This window comes from Impatiens glandulifera, chromosome 9 (genome assembly GCF_907164915.1).
Source record: "Impatiens glandulifera chromosome 9, dImpGla2.1, whole genome shotgun sequence".
Taxonomy (NCBI): domain Eukaryota; kingdom Viridiplantae; phylum Streptophyta; class Magnoliopsida; order Ericales; family Balsaminaceae; genus Impatiens; species Impatiens glandulifera.
The window spans coordinates 20,050,126-20,061,612 of record NC_061870.1 but is presented as its reverse complement, the minus strand read 5'-3'; the positions used below and the strand labels follow the sequence as shown (position 1 = coordinate 20,061,612).

General features: G+C 31.6%; 3 protein-coding genes across 3 annotated transcripts; 1 reads left to right on the top strand and 2 right to left on the bottom strand.

Annotated features, from left to right (window-relative positions):
* The first annotated feature begins 484 nt into the window (after positions 1-484).
* On the top strand, positions 485-4,089 carry LOC124915956 (adoMet-dependent rRNA methyltransferase SPB1-like). Its single transcript, XM_047456697.1, has 11 exons — positions 485-955; positions 1,132-1,179; positions 1,255-1,392; positions 1,761-1,982; positions 2,129-2,190; positions 2,543-2,738; positions 2,842-2,919; positions 3,055-3,179; positions 3,260-3,274; positions 3,394-3,515; positions 3,623-4,089. The coding sequence occupies exons 1-11, from the start codon at positions 485-487 to the stop codon at positions 4,087-4,089; spliced, it is 1,944 nt and encodes a 647-aa protein (XP_047312653.1).
* A 732-nt stretch (positions 4,090-4,821) lies between these two features.
* LOC124915955 (putative pectinesterase 11) lies at positions 4,822-7,021 on the bottom strand. The gene is made up of 3 exons (XM_047456696.1): positions 6,704-7,021; positions 5,330-5,754; positions 4,822-5,093 (listed from the first exon to the last, which is right to left on the bottom strand). The coding sequence occupies exons 1-3, from the start codon at positions 7,019-7,021 to the stop codon at positions 4,889-4,891; spliced, it is 948 nt and encodes a 315-aa protein (XP_047312652.1). The 3' UTR covers positions 4,822-4,888.
* Positions 7,022-8,609: 1,588 nt separating this feature from the next.
* LOC124915954 (ATPase WRNIP1-like) lies at positions 8,610-9,392 on the bottom strand. Its single transcript, XM_047456694.1, has one exon. The coding sequence runs from the start codon at positions 9,390-9,392 to the stop codon at positions 8,610-8,612; it is 783 nt and encodes a 260-aa protein (XP_047312650.1).
* Between the last annotated feature and the right edge of the window lie 2,095 nt (positions 9,393-11,487).

Sequence of the window (11,487 nt, the reverse complement as noted above, 5' to 3'; positions counted from 1 at the left end):
TCGAACCATACCTATAACATTTTTAATTTTATTTTTAACCGTTTTAAGTTTATGTGCGGGTCAACCCACAATCCGACCCAAGTATTCATTTACTCTCACATATATCCAAATTAACCACAGCTCTCGACTCGACAATCCGGATACTTTAAAAATTAAGCATCATTATATTATATTATATATATATATATATATGATTAATTTTAATATGAAATATTATAAGTAAAGAGAGATAAATAATTATATAAATTAAGATGATATATTATAAATAAAGAGAGATAAATAAGGAAAGATAAATATTATATATAAAAATATAAATATAGAATGAAAAATAAAAAGGGAATCAGAGATAAATTATTCTTGACCTAATAATTTATTTATATAAAACAAAACCTAAATCTAAAAATCATAAACCATAAGAGAGTGCATGCCGCCAAAGAGAGATCTTCATTATTATATCAAATAGTTTCTTTGACTATTTAGGGTGATGGAGAATGTGAATTTGAATAATAATTGCTATCATTTAGCCAACGAACAAGGTTACAGATCTCATGCAGCGTTGAACCTCATCCAACTCGACTCGAAATTTAGTTTCTTTCGGTCCTCCCGCAGCGGTGTCCTCGATCTCTGTGCCGCCCCTGGCGGTTTTATGCAGGTTGCCGTCCAGCGTGTTCCTGATGGAACCCTCGTTGTTGGCATCGATCTCCTGCCTATTCCCCCTATTCCCGGAGCCATTAGTGTAGAAGAAGATATAAGCAAGCCTCAATGCAAGGCAACGATCAAGAAGCTAATGGAGGAGCATGAATGCTTAGCTTTTGATTTGGTGCTGCTTGATGGTTCATCCAACGTTAGGGGTGATTCGGCTCAAGAGGCCACTGACCAGCTGAATGCTCTGTTTATCGATTCTGTCAAGCTCGCTACTGAATTCTTAGCACCAAAAGGGACATTTGTGACTAAGGTAAGTAGCCTTTTCCTAATTCAAATTATCTGTTTACAAACAAGCCCATCTTTTTGGGTTTAATCTTTACATGAGTCTAGGTTTTATTAATAAGAGCATGCATGCATAGGTTAAGTTCAGACACAATTGAATTACCTAGATATGTTTTGTACATCCATTAACAACTCATGCTACAGGTTTGCAGGTCTCAAGATTATACTACTGTACTCTACTGTCTTAGACAGGTTATCTCCTTTCTTAATCTGATCTAGTTTGAGTTGATTGTGAGAGATTTTTGAATCGTTTAATTTCCTTGCCAGTTATTTGAAAGGGTTGAGATTGATAAATATAAGGCTGAGGTGTATGTAATAGGCCTTAAATATAAGGCCCCATCAAAGATAAATCCACATTTGTTTGATGTAAGGCATCCTTTACAACCTAGAGCAGAGCCCTCAAAGGTAACTCATTCAAGAGAGAATATTTCATCTTTAGTATTGCTTTCCCACAACCGATCTTGTGTCCATGACCTGAATATGATTTTATTTATTTATTTATGTAGGTGATACAGAAGAGACATTGTGATAGGTAAAAACATATGAACTTATGCTATATTTATACCCATTTCTTCGCCATGTCCATGCATGCTATTGAATTGTTACTAATGTGACGCATGATATTTGTTTGTGCATAGTTATCTAAAAGGGTTTGGTGCATTTGTTTTCCATCATAAGGCCTTTGAATTGATATGTTTGCATCCTGATGAAGTGCTTGCTATGTGCTAATTGTTTGTACCTATGGAATATGGGAATTTTTGGTGTCTTTTGAGACTATCTTATTTGTTGTTGTTTATGAAGTGCAGGAATTTGTCTTACTGTTTTCTCATTTCAGATGTGAAGATGATGGCGAGACATTTTTCACAAAGGTTTGTTCTGCTTCTGATTTTGTTTGGTCTTCCAATCCCTTTGAGATCCTTGGATCAGTGACATCTATCAGTTTCGAAGATTCTGCTTCATCAAAAATCAAGAATCACGACTTGACAACTGAAGAGGTAACGGTTCCCTTGACTTCCATCTCCTGTTTTGCCGTGATACAACAACTGCTTTTTGCGACATTTTATATTTGAAGTGCGATAGTACTCATCTCGTTACTCTTGTTTTACCTCTTTCCTAAACGCGGTAGTATTGATTTCTCCAGGTGAAATCCATTTGTGTTGTTCTTCGTGTTTTGGGAAAGCAAGACTTCAAGCTTCTTTTGAAGTAAGCTGAAACTGTCTAATAAACATAGTACCGATAATGTCTTTCATTCATCATTTATTTTTGTTTTGTTTTAAATTTGAAGGGCTTAGGATGTTTGATTATCTAATTTTTAGTCATTTAGTATTTGTGTTCTTATGATGCTATGTAGGATCCTGAATTTGAATAGGGAAATGCATGTAAAATGGAAGGGTACCAATGGCTCTTATCATGCATTAATGGGTTCTAGGTGTAACCCCACCAATAATGATGCACACAAAAATGATCATAGCTAATTATTTTATTTGCTTCATAATCTTTCTCATGTAGATGTAAATATTTGGGATTAATCACATTATATGCTTTATTACTGTAGATGGCGAATGGATATTAGGAAAGCACTATCCGCACCTGTTGTAAAGCCTGCTCCTCTTGTATCGGCTGATATTGAGAATGATAAAAAGGAGAATGAAGAAGAGAAGAAGATGCTTGATGAGATGGAAGGCCTAACCTATTCTATGGAGCATAAGAAAACGCGGTCTAAGAAAGATTTTGCGAAACGAAGATTAAAGGTTTTGTGTTTTATTGAAGAGTCTTTGTATGACTTGTTTGTACATTGTCTTGAATTTACCATCTTAATTATAGTAATAATGATACATTTTCTTATTTATTTAGGACAAGAGTCGGATGGAAACAGGAATTCAGATGGATGGAATGGAGGTTCAAGAATTGTTCTCTTTATCTTCCATCAAGGTTTGTTTTTGTAATTCATCACTCAGTTGGTGTGCTAATATGACATTATTTTGAAAAGAAGAAAGAACAGAGAAGGTATATTATTGTTGCTTCATAGCTTTAATTTCCAAATCCAAATACCAACTATATATTCAGGGTAAAGAAACTTTAGAAGTTATTGATACTGGCGAGGATGATATTGGAGATTTAGAAGAGATGATCAATGAAGACAATGATGAAGGATCGTCAAGTGACTTGGACACTGATGAAGAACGGGAAAGGTGGATGAACCCCTCATTACATTTGTTGGTATATTGAGAATATTTTTATATATTAGCTGTTGTTGTTCTGATTGCTGCAGGTACGATGAGCAATTGGGGGAGATATTTGACATTGATGAAGAACGCCAGTGAGTGCATGGTTCATCGTTTACATTTGATTTCTTTTATGTGTGTATTCTGATTAGTGGTGCAGGGAGAATAGGCTACTAATGGAGGAAGATATGCTTGAGAAAGCTTATGGACGTTATGTGGTTAGAAGGAAACGAAGAAGAAGCAACAAGTCAAGGCAAAGGAAACGATTGAAGGTAGTGGAAGCATTATCATTAAAACTCAAACATGAACAGCAACAACAACAACAACAACAACTTGAGGTAATGATTCTTTGTTTGTTTTATGTTTTGACACTAGTTTTATTATAAGAAATGACCAATCTTAAAATTTACTTGGGCAGGGAAATGATGATTCAGAGGAGGAGGAAGATGATCATGAACCAAATCCACTTGTTGTAGTTATTTCTGATTCTGAAGAAGACACAGCAGCAGCTTCTAAAGAATCTCTCACTCCGGAAGAGATCATGACCAACTGGTTCAGTCAAGACATCTTTCAAGAAGAAGAAGAAGAAGAAGATGATGATGGAGAGCCCAAATCTAGTACAACAATGGAGATGAAAAGGGTAAAAAAGCATAGGACATTCACAATTCGTTATGTAAAAATTGATGAACGACCCGCCAAGAAGGTTGTGGCGGGCAGGATAAAAAAGATGCGTCATGCAACCAAAAAGCTTGAGAAGAAGACCACAGTTGACCAACTTTACAATAAGAAGTCAAATCCTAATAAAAGAAGGGAATTCGTTTTGGGACGTAGATCAAGAGGTGGTGGTCGATCTATGGGCAGGAAGAAAAATAAATAGGCTTGCTTAAATAGTAAATCAGAATTCTTTGGAAAAAAAAATCGGTTACTTTTTACACGCCTATAGCATTTAAAAACTAGGTTATAAAGTAGATTATATGTCTATTTGGTTCTTGATTAAATTATTTTATTTATAAATTAATTATACATTCTAGAAACAATTTATAGTACATATCCCTCTTATATATTTTAAATGTTATGATCATTATGATCATTTCTATTTATTGGGAGAATGATTCGTTCCCTTTCGTGTGAATTTCCCAACGGCGAATTAAATTAAACACATTTAATCAATTTCATCGGACCAACTCAGGTATCTCAGGTAGGCTAGAAATATCATCGTCCACTAGACTAGAAAAAAAATTTATATTTATTTATTTCTCTTGTACTATGACTAGGGATTTTCTAATAAATATCTTGAATTCTTAATAATTTGTAACAAGGTTTTTCATAATTTCTAATTATATTTGTTAGGTTTTTTACTATTTAATAATTGTGTGATACTCACAAAAATAAATGAATTGATTAAATAATCTTAACCATTACAAAAGTAAAATAAAAAATGCAACACTATGGTTACATTGAATGGATATGATGTTACAAATTTACAATGAGGGTGCTCTCTTAATTCCATTTCTAGTCTCCCCATCAAAGATATGATTTTTAGAGAAATGAGTAATACTAACATATAAATGAAATTATAGAGTTCAAACAAATAAGTTAATAAAAAAATAATAAATTAAAACTGATGAATCAATCTGGTTTACAACTAAAAATAAAAATAGTGTGTTTCAATTTACTTATTTCCCATCATCATTAGCTAGGAGAAGTGTGGAGGATTCATCAAACTTGGTAGGAGAAGCTCTAACCCAATCTTGCCCCTTAATCAAGGCAATATTGACAAATGACCTAGCTTCATAACTCGACAAATCTCTTGACCATTTTACCCTTCTTCCTCGGTTAGCCCCTGGCCCATAGCAATTGTGTTCTCCATAATACACACTTCTGTTTTGAAAAAATAAATTATGAAAATATTAATTTTTGTTTCAAAAAACAGTTACAAATGTCATAGTGTTCATAATATCAATTAGTTGTAAGTTATTATTATTACCTTGGTCATAATTTGGCTTATTTAGTTTTAAGTGGGAGTATTGGAACAACTTAATACTTTTGCAAAAAAAGTACTATGTTGGACTAATTTTGTTTTGGTTGAAATTAAGATAGTTATGTAATTAACTAACCTTTGGTTGTTTTGTTGTTCCCAATCATCCCAACCTCTTGGAAGCACAACATTAGACATATAAGTTCTCAAAAAAACCACCCTAGAGTAAGGACCCCACGGGCGTCCAAGAACAGCATTCCCGGGACCAGTAATCCTACATTTCGAGAAGATGAATCCTGTTTTCTCGGATCTAGATTTTCTCTTTTGAGCTGTGATCGCCCCTCCGACAAATGAAAGGGAATGCAAATGGCACCCATGAAAAAGTGAAGCCGCGTTGCCACATATGAAATCGGTTGCTCCTTCGATGTAACAATTCTTGTAGTAATGTTTTCCGGCTTCGTCTAATATAGTGTCTTGGTATGAGAGGATTCGACAATCGTAGAAGGCTGCCCTTTCCGCCTTCACTCTCAATGCCACTGCCTTGTCTTTGCTTCCGAATGTGTTCTGCGAAATTGTTGAATATAATGATCAATTATCTTTAGATAAGTATTAGTAATTATTGTGTTATTATACCAATTAATTGATATGTTTAAGTTAGCTTAAATTTCAATTAAGGATTATCTAATTCTCTAGAACATTCCTTTTTCTTTTCTCATGATTTTGATGTTGCATGATCATGTATCATGATTAAGGAAGACAATAATGAAACAGAGTAGTGAATTTATTATGTTTGGATCTGTTTTGAAAATTTATTGCGGTTTGGTTTTTTATATGGGGAGATTTTTTTTTCAATTTTTTCTCGATTTAACCATAGTTTGACTCGAAATAAAACGGAGATGATGTTTATGATCTGAATAACCTTAATTACTAATAAATTTAATTAATTATATAATATCACTAATATATTTATTTAATCTTAATATTTGATTAAAAAAATTAAGATAATTTTGTATAATAATATAAATTTTAATATATCACAATATATATTATATAAAAGCATCGTATTATCATAGAAAAAAAATTAATATTTAAAAATATAAGTCCGCTCTCTTCGCTCATTGAATTAGAGAGAGAGTCTTTGGAAAAAAAATACAATTGGAAGAGATTTTTTTTTTTGAAACCGAACGAGTAAGAGTTATAGTAAAAATATTTCCAAAACAGAATGAGACGGGATAAATGCATTCCCCGTCTTAATCAATTTGTCTCATTGTCATCCTTATTCCTATTCATCATCAATTACCGATCAAATCAGAAAAAAAATTGTTTTAAACTAAGATAATTCGAATGGAATAAAATAGGAAATATTAAATTATAATCATTAATCCCATTAAATTTGTTCTAAATTTGTTGATCATTGTATGTATTTGTTTCTATTTTCCCACCAGGTATAAATGAGACATTCCCCTTTTAATCTCACTCACTTTTCAAAAAAACACAAAGAAAACAAGTTTACCTGAATTGTGAGATACCTTGCGATGAAATCAGAAGCTAGAACAGTAACTGTTGGGGATTCAAGAATGTTACCACCTTCATTCCAAGTGATTATAGTATTAGAAGCCAGAGTACCACTAATTGTAATAAAAGGTTTATCAGCAGGAACCACAATCTTCTCTTTGTAAATCCCTGGTTTTACCCAAATGAAAACAACACGATTATTATTAGATGGAACAGCATCAATGGCGTCCTGTATCTTCTTGAAATCTCCTTTCCCATATTGATCCACCCTTAAAAGAACAGCCGCAGTAGACTGATCACATAAGGTTCTCGCCATGAAAAAAGAACAGAAAATTACAAGTACTAGTAATATTCCAATGCCTCTTCCGCGAATCTCCATAGATGGATCGAAATTGTTTTAAAGAATGGTTGTATGAGGAGAATTGAGATGGTTTGTATATATATAATGAGGATGAAGATGAAGGTCAAAGGAAGTTGGCTAATGTCACTTTAAAAATGGAAGGTTATGAAAACAACTTTACTTTGGGTTTGGCTTTTTGGGTCAGCCTGCAAATTAAAATGTGGAAATATTAAATAACATTTTTGGTGCTTGTAAGTAAAGAAACCAATTCAATTATGACTTCCATTTGTTACATTAACACTTGGTGATGGGAGGCAACACAAATTCATGATTACTTATTAGTGGTAGTTTGATTGTTAAATAATCCCAAATATGGTTCAACTTCCACCAAGGAACCTGTCAACAAAAGAAAAAATGAATAAGATATTCCCGTTTGGAAATGGTTTGGGTTTAGAGAGGACAATAATGGGCCATACGGGATTGGCGAGTGTATTTACCATTATATTCTCGTTTTTTTGGAATTTATTTTTTACTATTATCCCCAATTCGATTTCATTTCGTGAAATTCATATGAAACACTGTTTATATCGTTTATACCATATCTTTTATAAAATAAAAATGTTTATGATAAAATTATATAAAAATATGTTTTTATATATTATAATATATTGAAAATTATATTATTATAAAGAAATATATATTAAAAATTAATTTTATAAAATATTTATGATAATATATTAAAATTTCATATTATAATATAATAAATTTAAAATTGAAATAAATATTTGTAAAGATATATATTTAATTGTGTTTATTAATATTTGGGACATAATCGTGATAAAATCAAGACGAAACATGTTTTAATCAGAATTATCCCGTTAGAAAATAAACTAACAAATTATTCTTGAATTGATTTATGTGTTTTAAATTAATTTGATTATAATGTTGCTCAAAAAGTTTGTTTTTTAAAAAAAAAATTGAGTTAAGTTGTAAAATATTAGTATTGAATTTGATTATTTATTACATTTCATAATTTTATTGTACATGACATTTTTTTTTTTTTGTTAGTTGATCAGTTGAATAATTATTTTTGTTTTTTAATATAAAAGCTACTTGAGTTGACATAATTAATTTATCTTTTATTAGTTGAGATGAATATATATAATTTTTGAGAATGTAAATCAGTTGATTTGAATTTTTTTTAATGAAAAAGATAAACTCAAACAAGTCCATATTTTCTTAAATAAGTTGAATATTCCTCAAAGCTTGAATATTTATTTATTTGTTTTAAATTTCATGTCATATATTTAAGTCTGGAAAAAAGATAGCCTATTTATAAAGGGAATAATGATAAATTTAAGAATGTGGTTGGAGCGATTTTTCAAATTTAGGACTCTCCTAATATTTTATCATGTATAGAACTCTCATTTCCTTATTTAATTATATTTGAAACTGCCAACGTCGTTAACTATTTAACATTAATTTGATTTTTTATTTATTTTTTTATTATTATATAACCTAAATATTTTCTTTCTTTCTTTATTTTATCATCCATGAAGGAAAATTAAGAGTTATGCAGTCTACAGAGGAAAATTATCAGATTGTAGTGTTCTTCGCCAAATTTGTCGTAAGCTAGATGCTTACTCTGCGTCGCTTCTTTTGCATCTTCAACAACGATTCTGCATATGGAACTGCATTCGTTAGCACGAGAAGATGCCATTGTTGTTGAAATCTCCAAGGAATTCAGTGCGACTCTGGCATCTCCGTCGCAGTTTAATGACAGAAACTCTATTGCGTCTTCATCTACTTCAATTGATGTTAATCCTTTGACTAGGCCGACGAGCACGCCTTTATCTTTGTCAGCTATAGCTCGCTTTATGAGCGATGAAATGTGATTAGGTTTCAACGGATTAAGCGTGAGGACCCTGCATCGAGATAACAATGGAGTTATCAAGTGGAAGGAAGGGTTTTCGGTTGTTGCTCCCATGAAAACTATAGTTCCATCTTCGATTACTGGTAAGAAGGAATCTTGTTGAGATTTGTTAAACCTGTGGACTTCGTCTATGAACAAAACAGTTCTTTTGGTTATCTTCATCTTTCTCAATTTTCTGGCTTCTTCTACAACGTCCTTAACTCCAGCGGTTACGGCAGATAAAGAAACGAATCTGTAGGATGAGAAGCATGAATTAACTATGGCTCTGGCGATGGAGGTGGTCTTACCAGTACCGGGAGGACCCCAAAAGATGATAGAAGGTAGACGATTGCAGTCTACAGAGGATCGAATAAATGATTTTTCGGAGAGAAGATGATCTTGTCCCACAACTTCATCGATCACTCGAGGTCTCATTCGCTCCGACAAAGGCTGATTTGGGACGCCTCTTATGAAGAAAAGAAAGAAAAAAAATATTTAAGTTATATAATAATAATAAAAATAAATAAAAAATCAAATTAATGTTAAATAGTTAACGACGTTAGTGGCAGTTTCAAATATAATTAAATAAGGAAATGAGAGTTCTATAAATGATAAAATATTAGGAGAGTCCTAAATTTGAAAAATCGCTCCAACCACAGTCTTAAATTTATCATTATTTCCATTTATAAATATTCATAATCATGATTTAAAATGACAATGCTATCCTTCATTACAAATAGGTTTCGGATATATATGGTTCCCGAAAAAAAAAATATATATATATATAATAATAAGACAATGGATTAAGTACGTAACTCGCAAACACATTTAACCAATTGCATTAACTTGTCGCCTGATGGGCTCGAATCCAGTAACTTAGGGTTGGTATCCAACTCTTATTGCGCTAGGCTAGAAAAGTGGATAATATATATATATATATATATATATATATATATATATATATATATATATATATATATATATATAAAATGTGATAAGACCTAAATAAAAAATTAATTTAATATTTATTATTTTAATTTAAAAAGAGAATGGTGCAATCTTATTCATTTTAGAGAAATGATATTCTCAACGACAAGTTAGCGAAAGCAAGGCCACGAATCCTACGTGGCCTTGCCAGCTATGAGAGAGAAAAAAATAAAAATAAAATTGAAATTTTCTATTTTCCCCCCAAAACCAAAATCCTATTATTTCTATCTTTCTATTTCCCCCAAAACCAAAATCTTATTATTTCTCTCTCTTTTGTTTCATTCTCTCTCTTTCTCTTTTGTTTCATTTTTCCTAAACCCACCAGCAATTCTCTTCTTTCATTTTCACCGACTTCTCTTCCGATCGATCGAAATGGTAAGACTTCTTCCGTTAATGAAACGTTTCATTTTTTCCCAAAACCAAAACCCCCACGACAATCTCTCTCTTTATTTTTCGTTTTCGTTTCCCAAAACCCAACCCACTGTCGATCTTACTGAAACGTTTCATCGACTTCTATTTTCCGATCGATTGAAATATAAAGTCTTTTCTCTTTCTTTCGTTTATCTTCCGTTCGAAATGATTGTCATATCAATATTTATGTTTAACGTTTATGGTTTAGCTGCTGAATCGATTTAGATTAGAGTTCTAAAAGATCTGGATCTTCATACATGACCTACAAATTAAATTAACATTACAATAAGATTATTGACTAGAAATGCTATTTTCGGGACCAGAAAAGCTGGTTTCGGGACAAAAAATGCTGGTTTCGGGACCAGAAATTAGTGATTTCGGGACACTTTTTTTAAATTTTGTTTAATCTGAAACATTATAATGAATCTTAGAAAATCGAAAATAATTGAATATAATGTTATTATACTAGAAAATTACATAATTAAACATTTATTTACAATGTTATAATCTGTCATTTATATCACATTTAAAATACAACCTACAATTTGAGAGATCTCAAATAATCTCATTTCTTCATTAACTTGATCAATAAGAAGATTTGGATCTTCATACATGACTTACAAATCAAATTAACATTACAATAAGATGATTGGTTTATAAAAAAATAAAATAGCCATAAAAGATCGTATAGAAACCATTTCGGAGTTTGAAATCACCCTAAAATGGTGATTTCGGGACAAAAAATGCTGGTTTCGGGACCAGAAAAGCTGGTTTCGGGACCAGAAAAGCTGGTTTCGGGACCCGAAATGAGTAGTTTCGGGACCCGAAATGAGTAGTTTCGGGACCCGAAATGAGTAGTTTCGGGACCCGAAACGGAAAAAAAAATTTTTTTTTTTTTTTTTTTTTTTTGGAAATGAGTGGTTTCGGGACCCGAAATGAGTGGTACACTTTTTTTTAATCTGAAACATTATAATGAATCTTAGAAAATCAAAAATAATTGAAGATAATGTTATTATACTAGAAATTTACATAATTAAACATTTATTTACAATGTTACAATCTGTCATTTATATCACATTTAAAATACAACCTACAATTTGAGAGATCTCAAATAATCTCATTTCTTCATTAA

Coding starts and splice junctions, on each gene's coding strand:
- LOC124915956 (XM_047456697.1), top strand. CDS start 485: ATGGAGAATGTGAATTTGAATAATAATTGCTATCATTTAGCCAACGAA. Junction 1,393..1,760: donor CTAGAGCAGAGCCCTCAAAG/GTAACTCATTCA, acceptor GTGTCTTTTGAG/ACTATCTTATTTGTTGTTGT. Junction 1,983..2,128: donor ACGACTTGACAACTGAAGAG/GTAACGGTTCCC, acceptor TGATTTCTCCAG/GTGAAATCCATTTGTGTTGT.
- LOC124915955 (XM_047456696.1), bottom strand. CDS start 7,021: ATGGCGAGAACCTTATGTGATCAGTCTACTGCGGCTGTTCTTTTAAGG. Junction 5,755..6,703: donor CAAGGTATCTCACAATTCAG/GTAAACTTGTTT, acceptor ACAATTTCGCAG/AACACATTCGGAAGCAAAGA. Junction 5,094..5,329: donor GAACAACAAAACAACCAAAG/GTTAGTTAATTA, acceptor TTTTCAAAACAG/AAGTGTGTATTATGGAGAAC.
- LOC124915954 (XM_047456694.1), bottom strand. CDS start 9,392: ATGAGACCTCGAGTGATCGATGAAGTTGTGGGACAAGATCATCTTCTC.